Source organism: Pelophylax lessonae, assembly GCF_965119305.1.
Source record: "Pelophylax lessonae genome assembly, chromosome: 7".
NCBI classification, from domain to species: Eukaryota; Metazoa; Chordata; class Amphibia; order Anura; family Ranidae; genus Pelophylax; species Pelophylax lessonae.
In genome coordinates this window covers 287104356-287124595 of record NC_138774.1, presented here as the reverse complement: position 1 = coordinate 287124595, position 20240 = coordinate 287104356, and the positions used below count along the sequence as shown (strand labels likewise).

Here is a 20240-nt window from a genome sequence, read left to right as displayed (position 1 = left end):
GCCCCACCCCAGGTCATCACAGGAAGTCTATATTAACCAGTACACTGCAGGTCTGCTTTGCTGTTCAACAGTGTTTGTTTCTTGTTTCCTGTCTGCCGTGTGCTTGATCTACCTTTCTGTGTACCGCCTTTGGCTTGTCTCTGACTATTCCTGTTTGCCTGTTACCCTGACCTTTGGCCTGTACCTTGGTTACCCTTGTCTGCCTGTTACCCCAACCTTGGCTTACCCATCACCATTCCGTGTGTCCTGAGTGGCTGCTTCCCTTCTCTTCCTACGGAGCGTGACCCGGGGGACCCCAGGGGCCACGACCTGGGCCCAGCTGCAGCCAAGTCCATCCTCACCACTAGAGGCTCTGGTGAACACCTGGTGGGTCTTAGACTCCGTGCCCTGGGGAATCTTGGGCTCACGTTCCGGTCCATCCGCAGCAGTCTGCTATTGGGTTCACTACCTTGCGCTGCACCCCTGCCTCCAACAGGGTGCAGTTGTCACCTGTCCACAGGTGACCTGACAGGGGCCTATCTCTTAGGATCCCTTTTTTTTTCCATATTATTTCTTTATTGAAAAATTATAGATTATACAGAAATAATACAGAGAAGGATATAATGTGCGTCAACTGAGACAATTGCATATCAACTGTGAAGATAATTATGACTGAGAAGGATCACTTTTTGGAGCTGGTCAAGGGATTCCTTATCTGAGAACCAAGTCTAGAGAGCTCACTGAGGAGTTTCTGGTGGATACTGGAAGGAGGCATCTGGTAATCCTATGACATTATGAGTACTGACCTGGGCTCAGAAGTCTAGTGACTGTGTGCTGTATTCCCTGGGTGGACAAGCCAGTAATATTCTTGCCTGGGATAGCTTCTAAGAAGGGGGCTTAGTCTTTGCCATCGGTACTTGTTCCTGCATAGAGACTGCTGAAAGAGCCCTAGTGAAGTGAAGTGTTCTCATGCCTATATTTGGTGAAGCTGGAGTATCCAACTGGTTAACTTATAGTGGCTCCTGTGGGGGTAGCACTACAAACATACTTTTCAAACACAGGGAACTTGAAAAAGTTTGGAGGTGATGATTGGTGTCCAGAACCTAGAATTCATAATTTAATAAAAAAAAAATTCGCGGATGGTAAAATTTCCATAAACTGTATGTAATTTTGCATTGCGCCTATGATGGAATGTAATCTATACTGCCTACACAGCTGGTAAGATGTTTAAAGAAGATCCTTTTACCAGGCCACAAACCAGAAGATCACTTGGGTTGGGTGGACCTGTGATTAGAGGTGAGCTTCTACTTACCACCATCCACCCCAATTCAGAGCTAATCCAGTTTTGGGCTTATTGACCCATATGTTGCTAAGCCTTTTCTGCCTAATCTTGCCCTAGATAAGTGGTCTCCAAACTGTGGCCTGGGAGTCAGACGTGGCCATTTGCTTGCCTTTATCTGGCCCTTGGGGCACTATTCCACAAACTGACACCGATCATGGAGCACCTTTACCCCTACCATTAATGGGGCACTATTCTTCTCATTGTTATCAACAATGGGGCACTATTCCTCCCATTAAAACCAATGATGGAACATCAATGCTGGGGTAATTTCTACTCCAGCTGGCCCCCCTAAAGCCTGAAGGACAGTAAACCGGTCCTTTGCTTAGGAAGTTTGGAGACCCCTGCCAGATTCTTGTCTACACATAGTAAAAATTAGATTTTTCTTTGAAATGTATTGAAAAATGTACAACAAATATATAAATTAGTGAACAAGGAAGATACGTGTGTTGAGTTTGCACAGCTTGGTTATGCGAGGGAGGAGATGAAAGTCATACCTGCCTTGATAATCTGAGGTGGAGGCAAATGACCAGTAGCTCTGTAGAAAATTCCTTTCTTAGAGTCTACTAGCAGCCGGTAGTACCCTGCGACCAAACAGGCAAAACTGGTAGCTTCGGGCCAATCCATGAGCAACACCAGGGCCTGGAAAAGAAAAGCAGATCATTATTAAAGTCAATGGGAATTTTATTAGTGGATTTTTTTTTTTTTTAGCAACTTGACAAGTCTGGATGAATAAATTCTTAATGTAACAATATAAAGCTCCTTCTGGCTATTTTTGTTTAGATGAAACAATTTTTTTTTTTGCTGGAAAATTATTTAGAACCCCCAAACATTAATTTTTTTTAGAGCAGAGGCCCTAGAGAATATATTGGTGGGTTTCGCAATTTTATATTTGTCATACGGTATTTGCGCAGCATTTCTTCAAACGCAATTTTTTGGTGAAAAAAAAAAATGTTTTGAATTTTAATGCACAAAAAAAAAAAAAAAAAAAGAATACATACCCATTTTTTTCGAAAATATAAAAGATGATGTTATGCAGAATAAATAGATACCAAACATGTCTCTTAAAATATAATAATAAATAAAGTAAAATCTAAAATATATTAAAATATAAATATAAAAAATTAAAATATAATAATAAAATAAAATAAAATATACTCTTTAAAATTGCGCACCCCAATGCAACGTTACAAACGACGTCAGTTTTACTATCCAAAGGCGATGCTTTAACGACTTCCATTTCTGCCACTCCGCTCCTACATGTAGAAATCATAATTTTTTTTTTGCTAGAAAATTACTTAGAACCCCCAAACATTATATATTTTTTTAGCAGAGACCCTAGGGAATAAAATGGCGGTCATTGCAATTTTTTATGTCGCACTGTATTTGCGCAGAAATTTTTCAAACGCGTTTTTTTTGGAAAAAAAAAAAGTTTTATGAATTTAAAAAAACAAAACACTAAAGTTAGCCCAATTTTTTTCTATAATGTGAAAGACGATGTTACGCTGAGTAAATAGATGCCTAACATGTCATGCTCTAAAATTGCGCACACTCGTGGAATGACGCCAAACTTTGGTACTTAAAAATCTCCATAGGCAATGGTTTAAAATGTTTTGCAGGTTACAAGTTTAGAGTTACAGAGGAGGTCTTGGGCTAGAATTGTTGCTCTCACTCTAATGTTCGCGGAGATACCTCACATGTATGCATTGAACGCCGTTAACATATGTGGCCGCGACATATGCATGCGTTCGCTTCTGCGTGTGTGCGAGCAAGCGGGGACGGGGGCACTTTACTTTTTTTTTTATTGTTTTATTTTTTATTTTTTTTACACTTTCCCTTTAACTTTTTTTTTTTATCAAGTTTATTCCTATTACAAGGAATTTAAACATTCCTTGTAAGGAATAGTGAATAACATGTCCTCTTTATGGAGAGATTTGGGGTCAAAAAGACCTCAGATCTCTCCTACAGGCTGCAAAGCCTGAAAAAAAAAAAGATCTCGGCTATCCAGCAGAGATCACGGCAGTATTGAGAACTGCCAGGCCAGGCGTGACATCATAACTTTGCACCCAGGCTTTCAAGAGTCATAGAGACTGCTGGGGACCATCTGGTCCTTGGCAGTCTCTATGGTGTACTTTCGCCGCCGGAGGATTCCTTCTCCGGCTTGCACAGGCAAGCGGGAAGAAGCACCAGAGGGCCGCTTGAACAACCGGTATGATTACAGGGTTAATGGGCACGCCCCCGCTAGCAGTCTGTGTGGGGGATGGGCTTTTTGCATGAACACAGAGAACTGTATTCCTAAATAAGAGGAACACAGGATCCCTGTGTTCATAGCTGACAGAACAGCGGTCTGCCGTGTTTACAATGGCAGAGCGCAGTTCTGTCTCCGCGAGGAGCGATCGCAGGTGCCCAGTGGCAATCGCGGCTTCCAGGCCCGCTGATCGGCCTCCTCTGTGGCAAATGGGCCCCCCTCGCTAGCGGTTCTGCGAAGTGACGTACAGGTACACCGCTTCACGGAATAGAGCTGTGAAACTGCGGCGGGTGGTCGTTAAGGGGTTACATGAAGCACCCTAAAAGTCCCCCAAATTTGACTATCTAGGGATGTGGTGCTAATCATCTGTTATCATTTTCACCGATCAGCCTCTGTCCATAAGTAGCTGGTGCTTCATGTTCCTCCCAATCCACTGACGAAGTCCTTCCTGCCTACGGGACGTAACTCGTACGGAGGAGGGAGGACCTGCGTGACATCACCTTTGAATGCATTACAGCATGCGAGCGTACCTTCGTATCAGTGACACTCGTCTCAACACGTGCTACTCCTTGGGACTCTCTGAACAACTGGATCTTTGTCACTTGGCTGAATTCGAATAGAACGGTTGTGAGATTGGTCTTCAGGTCTATGACATGGCTGATTCCATGGCGAGGACCGACTAGAAGCGTGGTTGCGGGCGTTTTTTCATCCTGCGATTAGCAAAGAATAATGTGAATTATAACATGTTCTCTTTTCTCTGCTAAGCATGACCATAATGATCCCTGGTGATTCTGCCATGAAAGTCCTTGTTCAGGGACTTCCTGTTATAGGGCGACAATATAACAGAAAGTAAATCGAGAAACCATGGATTGATAAGCTCATCTTTCTCTCACTCTGCTCTCCTCCTATCAGCATGTTCCTTGCACTAATTGCTTTGTATGCTGCTTCTCCCTCTTCAAATCTGAGCTCTACAGTACAGGGACTGCAAGGGGCTGATACCAAGTCAAATTCAGGTATCACTTTGATGCAGTTGGTTAGAGAGGTAACTCTTTGACAAGGTTGGCCAGAGAAGGATCACTTTGACACAATTGGCCAGACAGGGATCACTTTGACACAATTGGCCAGACAAGGATCACTTTGATGCAGTTGGTTAGAGAGGAATCACTTTGACATAGCTGGACAGAGAGGGATCATGTTGACATAGTTGGCCAGAGAGGGATCACTTTGACGCAGTTAGTTAGAGAGGGATCACTTTGATAAGGTTGGCTAGAGAGGGATCACTTTGTCACAATTGGCCAAGAAAGGGATCACTTTGATGCATTTGGTTAGAGAGGGGTCCCTTTGATACAGTTTGCTAGAGAGGGATCACTTTGACACAGTTGGCCAAAGAGGGGTCACTTTGACACAGTTGGCCAGAAAGGGATCACTTTGATGCAGTTGGTTACAGAGGGATTACTTTGACATAGCTGGCCAGAGAGGGATCAATTTCACAGAGTTGGCAAGAGAGGGGTCACTTTGACACAGTTGGCCAGAGAGGGGTCACTTTGATGCATTTGGTTTGAGAGGGGTCCCTTTGACACAGTTTGCTAGAGAGGGATCACTTTGACACAGTTGGCCAGAAAGGGATCACTTTGATGCAGTTGGTTACAGAGGGATTACGTTGACATAGCTGGCCAGAGAGGGATCACTTTGACACAGTTGGCAAGAGGGGGATCACTTTGTCACAGTTGGTCAGAGAGGAATCACTTTGACATAGCTGGCCAGAGAAAGATCACTTTGACACAGCTGGCCAGAGAGGGGTCACTTTGACACAGTTGGCCATAGAGGGGTCACTTTGACATAGTTGGCCAGAGAGGGGTAACTTTGAAACAGTTAGCCAGAGAGGGATCACTTTGTCACAGATGGTCAGAGAGGGATCACTTTGACATAGCTATCCAGAGAGGTATCACTTTGACACAGTTGGCCAGAGAGGGATCACTTTGTCACAGATGGTTAGAGAGGGATCACTTTGACATAGCTATCCAGAGAGGTATCACTTTGACACAGTTGGCCAGAGAGGGGTCACTTTGACACAGTTGGCCAGAGAGGAATCGTTTTGACACAATTGGCCAGAGGGGAGTCTTTTTGGTGCAGCTGGTCAGAGAGGAATCACTATGTCACAGTTGGTCAGAGAGGGATCACTTTGACATAGCTATCCAGAGATGGATCACTTTGACATAGTTGGCCAGAGAGGAATCATTTTGACAAGATAGGCCAGAGGGGAGTCTTTTTGGTGTGGTTGGTCATAGAGAGGGATCTCTTTGTCACAGTTGGTCAGAGAGGGAACACTTTGACATAGCTATCCAGGGAGGGGTCACTTTGACACAGTTGACCAGGGAGAGATCAATTTGACACAGTTGGCCAGGAAGGGACCACTTTGACACAATTGGTCATCTTGAACATGCATTGTAATATATGCAAATTAAGATTCCCTGTTTTTATGCAAATTTAATTCAGAATTTTCAGTAAATTCTGAGCGTGATTAATTTGTGTCTTATATATCTGCTCGCAGCTCATGTATATATTTAGCAGAGAAGCTACTATAGTTTCCATCTAAAACATGAAATGAAAGAGCAAACTCATAACAGACCTCAAATGAAACTATGAGATATGGGATCTGATCTTCCTCTCACGTTGTGGCATGGCTGAGATTGCAAGAAACTACATTACCATGGCAACCGTGTTGAAGAGGACACCGGCGAAAGTCGGCAGCTCGTTAAGGATACGCAGGTAGCGAAGTTTGGCCTGAATGATAGATGCCTAAGGCGATACAAAGATAGACTTAGATGTCTCTGTGTCAAAGGAGTATTCGCACAGTTTAAGTGGGTATAATAGGTCAGACAGGTCTCTCTTACCTTGTTGCCAGATAACTGGTTTTGGTGGATCTTGAGGTGTTGAGCTAAAGCTTTACGTAAGGTTTTTTCTTTGTAGTTCTGCAGAAGGGATTGTGGAAGAAAAGGATCCAAGCCCCACTCTTTCCTAAAAAACGACAATTTGAAAGGGAAAGGAAACTAATGAGAAGAAGTTAACCAAAGACCTAAAAATATATGTATTGTCAACATTTTCTTTCTCCGGAAATATCTTTGGAGAGAATAATGTGCAAGTGCAGGGGTTCTTGTACTGACAAATATGGGGTCTCTCCATTACTTTTGGCCTTTTAACCAGATTTATGGAAAGTTTTGGATCTGGCAAAACCTATGCTCTAGGGCAGGGGTTCTTAAACGGGGGGATCTATACCCATTGGGGATCTGGGGAACAAATGGTTGGTGTATGGTCTCCAAATAACTTAAAGTGACCTTGTCACTACATAATGTAGTCATGTTAACTTGGTGTTTTATGGCCACATTTGGTACTCTTGTTCCTTTTCTGTGGCCCTCAGTAATTTAGGGATTACAAAAAATGCTCCTCAAGCTTTTCTCCAGTTTCACTTTTTTGCAGTAAATACTTTGAGAAACACATCATGACTCCTTTCTCTCGGATTAATGAATTCATGTTGCAATTTTTTAATTTCAAAGTTCCAAAGTGGCATCATCTTTTTCTGGAATTGCTAGGTGTTGCCCATAGTCGACAAAAGGTGGGGCTGCCAGGAGCATGTCAAAAATAATTCCTGCTTGAGGTGGGCCATTTTTAAACCCCCAACTCCCTTCCTCCCAGAATCTTTAAAAAGCTGGTATGTCCTCTAGTGGGTGTCCCTGTTAACTTGGCAGAAATCCCTTGATTAGCCCCAGAAGGTTTCTCAAGAGATAGCCCCTCTCCCCAGCTCTGCCACAGTTGGAACCTTGATACATGGCTGCTGATAGCTCAGGACCTACTCTGGACATGCTCCAGTGGATACTGGAAGGACTGAATATCTATCCCCTATCCCTGGGGAGGTGTGCCCAGAAGGTGGCTGGAGAGGTGAATAAGTAGTCTAATACTTAGAGCAGCAGGGAGATATTCCTTCTTTCTTCTTCTCCCTGTTGGAGAGAATCAAACCGTCCACCTGCTCTTGCAGCAGCTATTCTGGTATCAGCAACCATGCATCAAGGTCCCAACTGTGGCAGATCTGGGGAGAGGGGCTATCTTTTAAGAACCCTTCCTCTTCTCCATCTGGGTGGGGGTAGCTAGCTACCCCATATGGAGCAGCTATCCTGATATCATCAAGTTGTAGCAGAGCTGGGGGGCCTATCTCTTAGGATCCCTTTTTGGAGCTAGTCAAGGGATTCCTCACCTGGGAACCTGATCTGGAGAAGTCACTGAGGAGTGTCCTGTGGATACTGAAAGGACTGAATATCTATCCCCAATCCCTGGGGAGGTGTGCCCAGAAGGTGGCTGGTGAGGTGTATAACTAGTCTAATACTTAGAGCAGCAGGGAAATTTCTTTCTTCTTCTCCTTGTTGGAGAGAATCCAACTGTCCACCTGCTCTTGCAGCAGCTGTTCTGGTATCAGCAGCCATGCATCGAGGTCCCAACTGTGGCAGAGCTGGGGAGAGGGTGGCTATCTTTTAAGAACCCTTCTGGGGCTACTCAAGGGATTTCTCACCTCGGGACCAGCTCTGGAGGGCCAGGGGTATAGGAAGATCAATTGCTGATCAAAAACCCCAGGGAGAATTCCTTTCATTTTTTAATAAATAGGGTTCTACCTCTTCTACATCTGGGTGGGGGTAGCTAGCTACCCCATATGGAGCAGCTATCCTGATATCATCAAGTTGTAGCAGAGCTGGGGGCCTATCTCTTAGGATCCCTTTTTGGAGCTAGTCAAGGGATTCCTCACCTGGGAACCTGGTCTGGAGAACTCACTTAGGAGTGTCCAGTGGATACTGGAAGGACTGAATATCTATCCCCAATCCCTGGGGACGTGTGCCCAGAAGGTGGCTGGTGAGGTGTATAAGTAGTCTAATACTTAGAGCAGCAGGAAGATATTTCTTCTTTCTTCTTCTCCCTGTTGGAGAGAATCTAACTGTTCACCTGCTCTTGCAGCAGCTATTCTGGTATCAGCAGCCATGCATCGAGGTCCCAACTGTGGCAGAGCTGGGGAGAGGGTGGCTATCTTTTAAGAACCCCTCTGGGGCTAATCAAGGGATTTCTCACCTCGGGACCTGCTCTGGACGGCTAGGAGTATAGGAAGATCAAATGCTGCTCAAAAACCCCTGGGGGAATTCCTTTTTTGTAACTATTTGGGGCGTGCAGCCCTCTCCTTCCCACATGTGTTGTTTTTTTCTACTTTTCGAACCCTATTTATTTAACTATTTATTTGCCTCTCCAACCACATTCTGAGCACATCCAATAGAGCACAATAAATATTCATGCTGAGATTTGCCTTCCCCAGCACTTTATGTTCCAGAAGCTTAAAGAAGGCAGGATAGAGCAATCAGTCTGTGAGACCCAGAGCAGCCAAAAGCAATCAACACCTTCTCCACTGACTACAGGGGAGCCAAAAAGAACTAAATTTGCCCCGCTTTGTAGCAACCTAACTAGAAGGATGCTACATCTTAATAGACACAGCGTGGTGACAGGGTCTCTTTAATCACTTCTGGACCAGAAGGATTTGCCTCATTAATGACCAGGCCATATTTTACGATTCAGCATTGTTCTCTGCTACATATTTTTGGTAAAAAAAAAAATCGCAATAAGCGAATTTTGATTGGTTTGCGCAAAAGTTATTGCGTCTACTAACTGCGGGAAAGATTTATGTCATTTTTATTGTTTTTTTTTTTTTTACTAGTAATGGTGGCAATCTGCGATTTTTAGCGGGACTGCGACATTGTGGCAGACAGATCGAACCCCTGACTGACATTTTTGACACTTTTGGGAAGACCAGTGACATTACTACAGTACTCAGTGCTAAAAATATGCTTTGTTACTGTAATAATGCCATTGGCAGGGAAAGGGGTTAACCCAGGGGCGATCAAAGGGTTAAATGCGTACCTAGGGGCTTCCCACGTGATTCTAACTGTATGGGGGCAGGACTTGTGAAATTACTATAGAGACCTGTGATCCTATATAGAAGGATCACAGGCACTCTGTGATCATTCCACGGAGAAGAACTGTCAGCTGTGTTTACAACAGCCGACCGTTCCTTTCTCTAAGTGGGGAGAGCGATTGCGGGTGTCAGGCGGCAATCGGAGCCGCCTGCCCCGTGCACCGGAGTCCCCACTCCCGAGCGGGGGCGGGAGCGCGGCGGCGGCGTGTGCTTGCCCCCCAGCTGCCTGCATGTGACCGACGTATACCTACGGTGGTTCGCGCAACTGCGGCGGGCGGTAGTTAAGCGGTTAAGGAACCAAGCTGTATTGCGACTTTTTCATGCATAAGCTATTGGGTGAAGGTGTGACAGTGAGTACAGTGGAAGAACTGCATAATTATATTGTCCTTACTCGACTCCTCGTAGTGAAATCTTCTGACCTGGATGAGAGGAGCTGACACTGATGTATATATGCAGAGCACACAGGCCCAGGAGCAATTCTGGCTTCAGTTCTGATCCCAGCCTCTCTCTTATCACATCATTACGGCTCTATTAAAACATAAGAAAGAATGTATTAAGCTTCTTTTTTTTTTTTTATTATTATCTGGTTAAATACATAAATACATACCTTATTTTAGGCCAAGTAACATCAGCACCAAGGTTTCTGTGCTTCTCAATGCAATGCAGACAGACCATAGCCGATGGGTGGGGGGGCAACAGGGTGCTGTATAAAGCTTCCTGAAATCCTCACAGCACCCTGCCTCCATACTCCTCTCAAAAGTCAGCTCTTGGGAGAAGTTATGAAATTAGCTAAATGCCTGGATGAGGGGGTATGACTCTGGAGCAGGGGGTGTTTCTAGGCAAGCAGGCCACCCTAGGTGTTACCCACATGCTGAGCTTCCATGTTCCAGGTTTGAATAGAGCGAGCAGACTATATTGAGCTGATGTACCAGGAATAGAAGTTATACATTCCATCTTTTGACTGTAATATTTCCTTTTTAGGGGATGGATACAGTGAGGGAAAAAAGTATTTGAACCCCTGCTGATTTTGTACGTTTGCCCACCGATAAAGAAAGGATCAGTCTATAATTTTAATGGTGGGTTTATTTTAATAGTGAAAAACAGAATAACAACAAAAATATCCAGAAAAACGCATTTCAAAAAAGATATAATTTGATTTGCATTTTAATAAGTGAAATAAGTTTTTGATCCCCTAACAGTCAGCAAGATATCTGGCTCCCAGGTGTCTTCTATACAGGTAACAAGCTGAGATTAGGAGGACTCTCTTAAAGGGAGTGCTCCTAATCTCAGCTTGTTACCTGTATAGAGGACACCTGTCCACAGAAGCAATCAATCAGATTCCAATCTCTCCACCATGGCAAAGACCAAAGAGCTGTCCAATGATGTCAGGGACAAGATTGGAGATCTACACAAGGCTGGAATGGGCTACAAGACCATCGCCAAACAGCTTGGTGAGAGGGTGACAACAGTTGGTGTGATTATTCGCAAATAGAAGAAACACAAAACAATTGTCAATCTCCCTCAGTCTTGGGCTCCATGCATGATCTCAGCTCTTGGAGTTTCAATGATCATGAGAACGGTGAGCAATCAGCCCAGAAGTACACGAGAGAATCTTGTCAATTATCTCAAGGCAGCTGGGACCATAGTCACCATGAAAACATTTGGTAACACACTACACCGTGAAGGACTGAAATCCTGCAGCTCCTGCAGGCCCGTCTGAAGTTTGCTAATGAACATCTGAATGATTCAGAGGAGAACTGAGCGGAAGTGTTGTGGTCAGATGAGACCAAAATCAAGCTCTTTGGCATCATCTCAACTTGTCATGTTTGGAGGAGGAGGAATGCTGCCTATGACCCCAAGAACACCATCCCCACCGTCAAACATGGAGGTGGAAACATTATGCTTTGGGGGTATTTTTCTGCCAAGAGGACAGGACAACTTCACTGCATCAAAGGGACCATGGACGGGGCCATGTACTGTACCTCAAATCTTGGTTGAGAACCTCCTTCCCTCAGCCAAGGCATTGAAAATGGGTCGTGGATGGGTATTTCAGCATGACAATAACCAAAAACACACGGCAAAGGCAACAAAGAAGTGGCTAAAGAAGAAGCACATTAGGGTCCTAGTGTGGCCTAGCCAGGCTCCAGACCTTAAACCCATAAAAATATGTGAAGCGAGCTAAAGGTTGGAGTCACCAAACATCAGCCTCGAAACCTGAATGACTTGGAGAAAATCTGCAAAGAGGAGTGAGACAAAATCCCTCCTGAGATGTGTGCAATCCTGGTGGCCAACTACAAGAAACGTCTGACCTCTGTGATTGCCAACAAGGGTTTCTCCACCAACTACTAAGTCATGGGGTCAAATACCTAATTCACTCATTAAAACGCAAATACATTTTTAACTTTTTTTAAATTAGGGTTTTCTGGATATTTTTGTTGTTGTTCTGTCTCTCACCGGTAAAATAACCCGACCAATAAAATTATAGACTGATCGTTTCTTTGTCAGTGGGCAAATGTACAAAATCGTCAGGTAGTCAAATACTTTTTCCCCCTCACTGTATATGAAAGAAAATTATTTATAACTGTATGTATAATATATTATATAACTGCAAATATTATATTATTTAATTCAAATGATTGCTATAAGAATACATAAACATCTGGGTGACATTTACGTTATACTAAAATGCCATTCCTTCCTCCAGCGCCCTTCTGCCAGACAGTGGACACAGAACCCAGCTGACACTATTCAGCATCAATGACTCTGCAAGGCGGAGCAGGGCTAAAGCCAAGTATTTACCACTGCTGGGTGCACTGGGGTAGAGCGGTAATAGGACTTATAGGCCTCATGCACAAGGGACGTTTTTACAGTGGCTGTTTTTGGCGTCAACGTTTTTTCCGGCAGCCAATAAACTTCCCAGTATGTTCTCCTATGTCTCCCCCAGGCATGTTCTCCTATGTCTCCCCAGCATGTTCTCCTGTCTCCCCAGCATGTTCTCCTATGTCTCCCCAGCATGTTCTCCTATGTCACATAGTTACATAGTTAGTGAGGTTGAAGAAAGACATCAGTCCATCCAGTTCAACCTATGATGCGTGTGTGTGTTTGCTTTTAACCGTACATTGTATACCCCTGTATGTTGTGGTCTTTAAGGTGTCCATCTAATAGTTTTTTGAAACTATCAATGCTCCCTGCTGATACGACTGCTTGTGGAAGAGAATTCCACATCTTTACCGTTCTTACAGTGAAGAACCCCTTACGCACTTTAAGGTTAAACCGCCTTTCCTCTAGTTTTAGTGAGTGGCCACGTGTCTTATTGTATCTCCTTTCTCTGAATAGTTTGTTCCTTATGCTCGGGTCACCAGTACAGTATTTGTACATTGATATCATATCCCCCCTCAATCGTCTCTTCTCCAGAGAGAATAGGTTCAGTGCTTGTAGTCTTTCCTCATAGCTGATGTCCTCCATTCCCCTAATTATTTTTGTTGCCCTTCTCTGGACTTTCTCCAGTTCCAGCACATCCTTCCTGAGGACCGGTGCCCAGAACTGGACAGCATACTCCAGATGTGGCTGGACCAGAGTCTTGTAGAGTGGGAGAATAATCTATTTATTTCTGGAGTGAATCCCCTTTTTTATACATCCCAGTATTCTGTTGGCTTTGCTTGCGGCGGCTTGGCATTGCATGCCACTGCCAAGCTTGTTGTCTACCAGTACCCCCAAGTCCTTTTCCATCCTAGACTCACCCAGAGGTTCCCCCCCTAGTGAGTAGCTTGCTTTCTGGTTTCTGGCCCCCAAGTGCATTACTTTACATTTATCAATATTAAACCTCATCTGCCATGTAGTTGCCCACCCCGTTATTTTGTTCAGGTCTGCTTGCAAGGTTTCCACATCCTGCATAGAAGATATTGGCATGCCTAGTTTAGTATCATCTGCAAATACTGAGATTGTGCTAGATATCCCCTCCTCTAGATCATTTATGAACAAATTAAACAGGATTGGTCCCAGGACAGAACCCTGGGGGACCCCACTTTCCACACCCGCCCAATCCGAGTACTCCCCATTAATCACCACCCTCTGTACTCTCCCCTGGAGCCAGTTCTCTATCCAGGTACTCACCTTCTGATCCATACCTACCTTCCTTAGTTTGTACAGTAATCGTTTGTGGGGAACGGTGTCAAAGGCCTTTGCAAAGTCCAGATACACCACATCCACAGGCTTACCTTTATCTAGGTGGCTGCTCACTTCATCGTAGAAGGTTAATAGATTGGTTTGGCACTAACGATTTTTCATGAATCCATGCTGATTACTACTTATAATACCGTTTTCATTACTAAAGTCTTGTATGTGGTCCCTTAACATCCCCTCCAAAATTTTGCAGACTACCGATGTTAGGCTGACCGGCCTATAGTTACTCGGGATATATCTCGGCCCCTTCTTAAATATTGGTACCACGTTGGCTTTTTTCCGACCGGCCAATAGTTACTCGGGATATATCTCGGCCCCTTCTTAAATATTGGTACCACGTTGGCTTTTTTCCAATCAGCTGGCACCATACCCGTCTGTAAACTATCCTTAAAGATCAAGAATAATGGTCTGGCAATCACCTGGCTGAGCTCATTAAGAACCCTCGGGTGCAAGCCATCCGGTCCCGGGGATTTATTTATGTTAAGTTTCTCTAGTTTAGCTCTAAGTCTATCTTCTGTTAGCCATGGCGGCACTTCCTGAGGTGTATTATTTAGTTTGGCCTTACAAGCTGGGTTCGTGTAGCCCCCCAATTCTTTTGTGAAGACTGAAGAGAAGAAATGATTTAACACTTCTGCCTTTTCTCTGTCCTCAGTGGCCATATTTCCTTTATCATCTTTTATGGGGCCAATGTGTTCTGGCCTCGCTTTCTTACTGTTTATATACTTAAAGAACTTCTTGGGGTTCTTTTTGCTCTCCTCCGCTATATGTCTCTCGTGTTCTATTTTAGCCGCCCTGATTTCGTCTTTACATTTCTTATTACACTCTTTGTAGTGCTTAAATGCTGCCAATGACCCCTCAGTCTTTTATTTTTTGAAGGCCTTTTCCTTAGCACTAATATGCATTTTTATGTTGGAGTTTAGCCATCCAGGGTTTATTTTTGCTCTTTTAAATTTATTTCCCTTTGGAATGCACTGGTCAATCCCCCTGTTTAGTATACTCTTGAAGCACTCCCATTTTTCCTCCGTGTTCTTTGTTCCCAGGGTTCTATCCCAATTGATATTTTCTAGCAGCAAGCGCAGTTTAGGGAAATTGGCTCTTTTGAAATTCAGTGTCCTTATATTACCCCTCTGCTTCCTATTACTGTAATTAATACTGAAACGTATTGACCTATGGTCACTGTTTCCCAAGTTGTCCCGTATTTCTATATCCGTGATCAGGTCTGTATCGTTGGTAATCAGTAGGTCAAGTACCGCATTGTTTCTTGTCGGTGCATTCACCATCTGACCCATGAAATTGTCCTGCAAACCATTTAGGAACTGCCTAGCCTTGGCTGAGTGCGCGGTTCCTTCTGCCCAGTCTATATCTGGATAATTAAAGTCCCCCATTATAATGACATTTCCCATCCTTGCTGCCAATCCTATCTGTAAAAGGAGGTCCGCCTCACCCTCCTCCCTCTGGTTGGGGGGCCTATAGCATACGCCCAATATTACCTTCCCCGCCGTGCCATCCCTCTGAAGCTCTACCCATAGGGATTCTGCCTCGTCCTTAGCTCCATTATTAATATCATCCCTCATATTCACCTGTATGCTGTTCTTAATATACAGACATACCCCTCCCCCTTTTTTACCTTCTCTATCCCTGCGATAAAGGGAATACCCCTGAATGGTCGCCATCCAGTCATGAGAGCTGTCAAACCAAGTCTCAGTTATCCCCACAAAATCTAAGTCCTCCTCAAACATCAGTAGCTCCAGCTCTCCCATCTTGTTGGCCAGGCTTCTGGCATTGGTATACAAACCTCTTAATTTTGATTGGTTACAAATATCCTCATTTGATGTTTTTAGGCTGCTCTCTTGAATTTTCCCCATACCCACCCTGGGTATAGGAGCTCCGAACACCCTACCGCTAATGCCCCCATTTCTGCCCTCTGAAACTTGCTTTCCACTGGCTAATTCTACATCTGTACCCTCCCCCCCATTCCCTAGTTTAAAAGCCCCTCTAACTTTTTGGCCATCCTCTCACCCAGTACGGCTGCACCCACCCCATTTAGGTGCAATCCGTCCCTACCAAAGAGCCGGTGACCGACTGAGAAGTCGGCCCAGTTCTCCAGGAACCCGAAACCCTCCTTACTACACCAGCTCCTCAGCCACTCGTTAACTTCCCTAATCTCCCGCTGCCTCTCTGGTGTGGCTCGAGGTACAGGTAGTATTTCGGAAAATACTACCTTGGAGGTCCTAGTCCTCAACTTAGCGCCTAAGTCCCTGAAATCGTTTAGGACTCTCCGTCTTCCTCTGCCTATGTCATTGGTACCCACGTGTACCATGACAGCTGGGTCTTCCCCAGCCCCACCCAATAATCTGTCCATCCGATCCGCAATGTGCCGAACCCGAGCGCCCGGCAAACAACAGACTGTTCGGCACACACGGTCTTTGTCACAGATTACACTGTCTGTCCTTCTAATAATTCAGTCCCCTACCACCAGCACCTGTCTTTCCTTTCCCTTTCTCCCGGCCTCACTGGAGGAGTTCTTCCCCTGGCTGCTAGGGGCGTCACTCTGCTCCAGCACTGCTGGTCCCTGACTGGTTTCCCCAACATCACACAACGGGGCGTATCTATTGGGGTGCTCCAGCCCAGGATCAGCCTCCTTGCCTTGTTCCCTTCTACCCCTCCTAACTGTCACCCCTCTAAACTGCTCTGATGCCTGCACCTCCAATACTCCGCCCACCTCTGTGCAGACCCCTGCCTGCACCTGACTGGTACGATCCTGGCTCTCCTCCGGTATGGACTCCCCAGCATGTTCTCCTATGTCTCCCGGCATGTTCTCCTATATTTCCCCCAGCGTGTTCTCCTATGTCTCCCCAGCATGTTCTTCTATGTCTCCCCAGCATGTTCTCCTATGTCTCTCCAGCATGTCCTCCTATGTCTCCCCAGCGTGTTCTCCTATATCTCCCCAGCATGTTCTCCTATGTCTGCCCAGCATGTTCTTCTATGTCTCCCCAGCGTGTTCTCCTATATCTCCCCAGCATGTTCTCCTATGTCTGCCCAGCATGTTCTTCTATGTCTCCCCAGCGTGTTCTCCTATGTCTCCCCAGCATGTTCTCCTATGTCTCCCCCAGCATGTTCTCCTATGTCTCCCCAGCATGTTCTCCTATGTCTCCCCCAGCATGTTCTCCTATGTCTCCCCAGCATGTTCTCCTATGTCTCCCCAGCATGTTCTCCTATGTCTCCCCAGCATGTTCTCTTATGTCTCCCCGCATGTTCTCCTATGTCTCCCCAGCATGTTCTCCTATGTCTCCCCAGCATGTTCTCCTATGTCTCCCCCGGCATGTTCTCCTATGTCTCCCCAGCATGTTCTCCTATGTCTCCCCAGCATGTCCTCCTATGTCTCCCCAGCGTGTTCTCCTATATCTCCCCAGCATGTTCTCCTATGTCTGCCCAGCATGTTCTTCTATGTCTCCCCAGCATGTTCTCCTATGTCTCCCCAGCGTGTTCTCCTATATCTCCCCAGCATGTTCTCCTATGTCTGCCCAGCATGTTCTTCTATGTCTCCCCAGCGTGTTCTCCTATGTCTCCCCAGCGTGTTCTCCTATGTCTCCCCCAGCATGTTCTCCTATGTCTCCCCAGCATGTTCTTCTAGATTTCCCCAGCATGTTCTCCTATGTCTCCCCCAGCATGTTCTCCTATGTCTCCCCAGCATGTTCTCCTATGTCTCCCCAGCATGTTCTTCTAGATCTCCCCAGCATGTTCTCCTATGTCTCCCCAGCATGTTCTCCTATGTCTCCCCGCATGTTCTCCTATGTCTCCCCAGCGTGTTCTCCTATGTCTCCCCAGCATGTTCTCCTATGTCTCCCCAGCATGTTCTCCTATGTCTCCCCCAGCATGTTCTTCTAGATCTCCCCAGCATGTTCTCCTATGTCTCCCCAGCATGTTCTCCTATGTCTCCCCGCATGTTCTCCTATGTCTCCCCAGCATGTTCTCCTATGTCTCCCCAGCATGTTCTCCTATGTCTCGCCAGCATGTTCTCCTATGTCTCCCCAACATGTTCTCCTATGTCTCCCCAGCATGTCCTCCTATGTCTCCCCAGCATGTTCTCCTATGTCTCCCCAGCATGTTCTCCTATGTCTCCCCAGCATGTTCTCCTATTTCTCCCCAGCATGTCCTCCTATGTCTCCCCAGCATGTTCTCCTATGTCTCCCCAGCATGTTCTCCTATGTCTCCCCAGCATGTTCTCCTATGTCTCCCCAGCATGTCCTCCTATGTCTCCCCACCTTGTTCTCCTATGTCTCCCCAGCATGTCCTCCTATGTCTCCCCAGCATGTCCTCCTATGTCTCCCCAGCATGTTCTCCTATGTCTCCCCAGCATGTTCTCCTATATCTCCCCCAGCATGTTCTCCTATGTCTCCCCAGCATGGAGGAGGAGGACATGCTGGGGCACATAGGAGAACATGCTGGGGAGACATAGGAGAACATGCTGGGGAGACATAGGAGAACATGCTGGGGAGACATAGGAGAACACGCCGGGGAGACATAGGAGAACATGCTGGGGAGACATAGGAGAACATGCTGGGGAGACATAGGAGAACATTCCGGGGAGACATAGGAGGATATGCTGGGGAGACATAGGAGGATATGCTGGGGAGACATAGGAGAACATGCTGGGGAGACATAGGAGAACATGCTGGGGGGAGACATAGGAGGACATGCTGGGGAGACATAGGTGAACATGCTGGGGAGACCTAGGAGAACATGCTGGGGGAGACATAGGAGAACATGCTGGGGGAGACATAGGAGAACATGAGGCCTAAAGAAAAACATCATCATAACTGATTGTAACATTGTAATTAATTGCTTATCTGTTTTTATGTTACCTGAATATACAGATACTCAAATGCAGCAGGATCAGAATGCAGAATGTCGGCCGGGTCTTTCGGAAAAAAACAGATTCGAAACAAGCATTTCATACCCTGATAGTGAGTTCGATGCACAACCTAAGAGGGGAAAAGTATCATTCGATTTTTATATCGTAAGGAGTCTTTAACCATACAGAGAACAATATATTTATAATAAACAGTATATATATACCCATATACATTAAATAGGAACTGTGGACAAAAATCTGAAAATGGCATGTATGCTGCAATCCTAACATTAACACAGTCATTTTTGCTTTTGTGAGTCCCCCTGTAACACACAGTATATTACCAAAAGTACTGGGACGCCTGCCTTTACTCGCACATGAACATTAATGGCATCCCCTTAATCTGACCTGCCATACATTATACAATTTTCTTACAATTTTCTGTACAATTTTCCTTAAATTTACCTTCAACTATGTAGTACAAAGGCCTGCCTAATAGGATACAAGTGAACGTTTTTTTTAGTTTTGACCTCATATTATATGGTTTTTGGTAAATCTAACAGAAAATTGTACAAGAAAAGTGAACCTGTATGGCTGGTACATTACCCACCCCTGACCCCTGCACTCTCTACACTATCCTGCACTCAGCACATTACGTACTCCTGACCCCTGACCTATGTACATTACCCACAACTGACCCCTGCACTCTCTACACTAGCCTGCACTCAGCACATTACGTACTCCTGACCGCTGACCTATGTAAATTACCCACCCCTGACCCCTGCAGTCTCTACACTATCATGCACTCAGCACATTACGTACTCCTGACCCCTGACCTATGTAAATTACCCACCCCTGACCCCTGCAGTCTCTACACTATCATGCACTCAGCACATTACGTACTCCTGACCCCTGACCTATGTACATTACCCACCCCGGACCCCTGCACTCTCTACGCTATCCCGCACTCAGTACATTACGTACTCCTGACCCCTGACCTATGTACATGACCCACCCCTGACCCCTGCACTCTCTACATTACCCTGCACTGTGTACATTACATACTCCAGACCCCTGACCTAAGTACATCAACCACCCCTGACTCCTGCAATCTATAGGGGGGGGGGTGGTCAGGCTTAGGCCCTGGTCCTGTCAGGTAGGGGGAGCCCTGTCAGGTACACTATAGGGAGCCCCATGATTTATAACAGTGGCCCTATGAATTGCCTTTACAGGTGATAGCATGGGAGGATTGCTGTCGGAATGAATGGTCAGCTAAAAGGGTTTCTTTAGGCCTAGAAATTCAAGCAAAAAAAAAATACCAACTTTTTTGCAATGATGCTGACCATACCAATATAATGCAGATTCTGCTGATATTATTAAGCTCTTAGGAGACAGAATTGCAGGCCAAAGATTCATGTGCGTTTCTAATCTGCAGCCATGACGTGCCCTCATGTGACCCTCCATCTGGTGGTGGGAGTCCCATGCGGTCAGCATATTGATTAAACACCAGACAGGGAAAGTCAAGCCAGCACACTCGGTGGGGGTGCCAATTCTTTGATGGCTGTCCAAGATCTTTGTACGGGACAGAAGCTATGGGGGGAAGACTGCTAAAAGTATAGGGGTCGGCACTTTTCTT

General features: G+C 45.5%; 1 protein-coding gene across 1 annotated transcript in view; it reads right to left on the bottom strand.

Moving 5' to 3' along the window:
• Nucleotides 1–20240, bottom strand: part of FRMPD3 (FERM and PDZ domain containing 3) — a 156906-nt gene that overhangs the window by 16702 nt on the left and 119964 nt on the right. The window contains exons 9-14 of the mRNA XM_082263952.1: nt 18615–18734; nt 9959–10095; nt 6461–6584; nt 6276–6365; nt 4097–4276; nt 1816–1960 (exon numbers count right to left, since the gene is read on the bottom strand). Of these exons, the coding sequence (XP_082120078.1) occupies nt 1816–1960; nt 4097–4276; nt 6276–6365; nt 6461–6584; nt 9959–10095; nt 18615–18734 (796 nt within the window). The remainder of the gene's footprint in view (nt 1–1815; nt 1961–4096; nt 4277–6275; nt 6366–6460; nt 6585–9958; nt 10096–18614; nt 18735–20240) is intronic.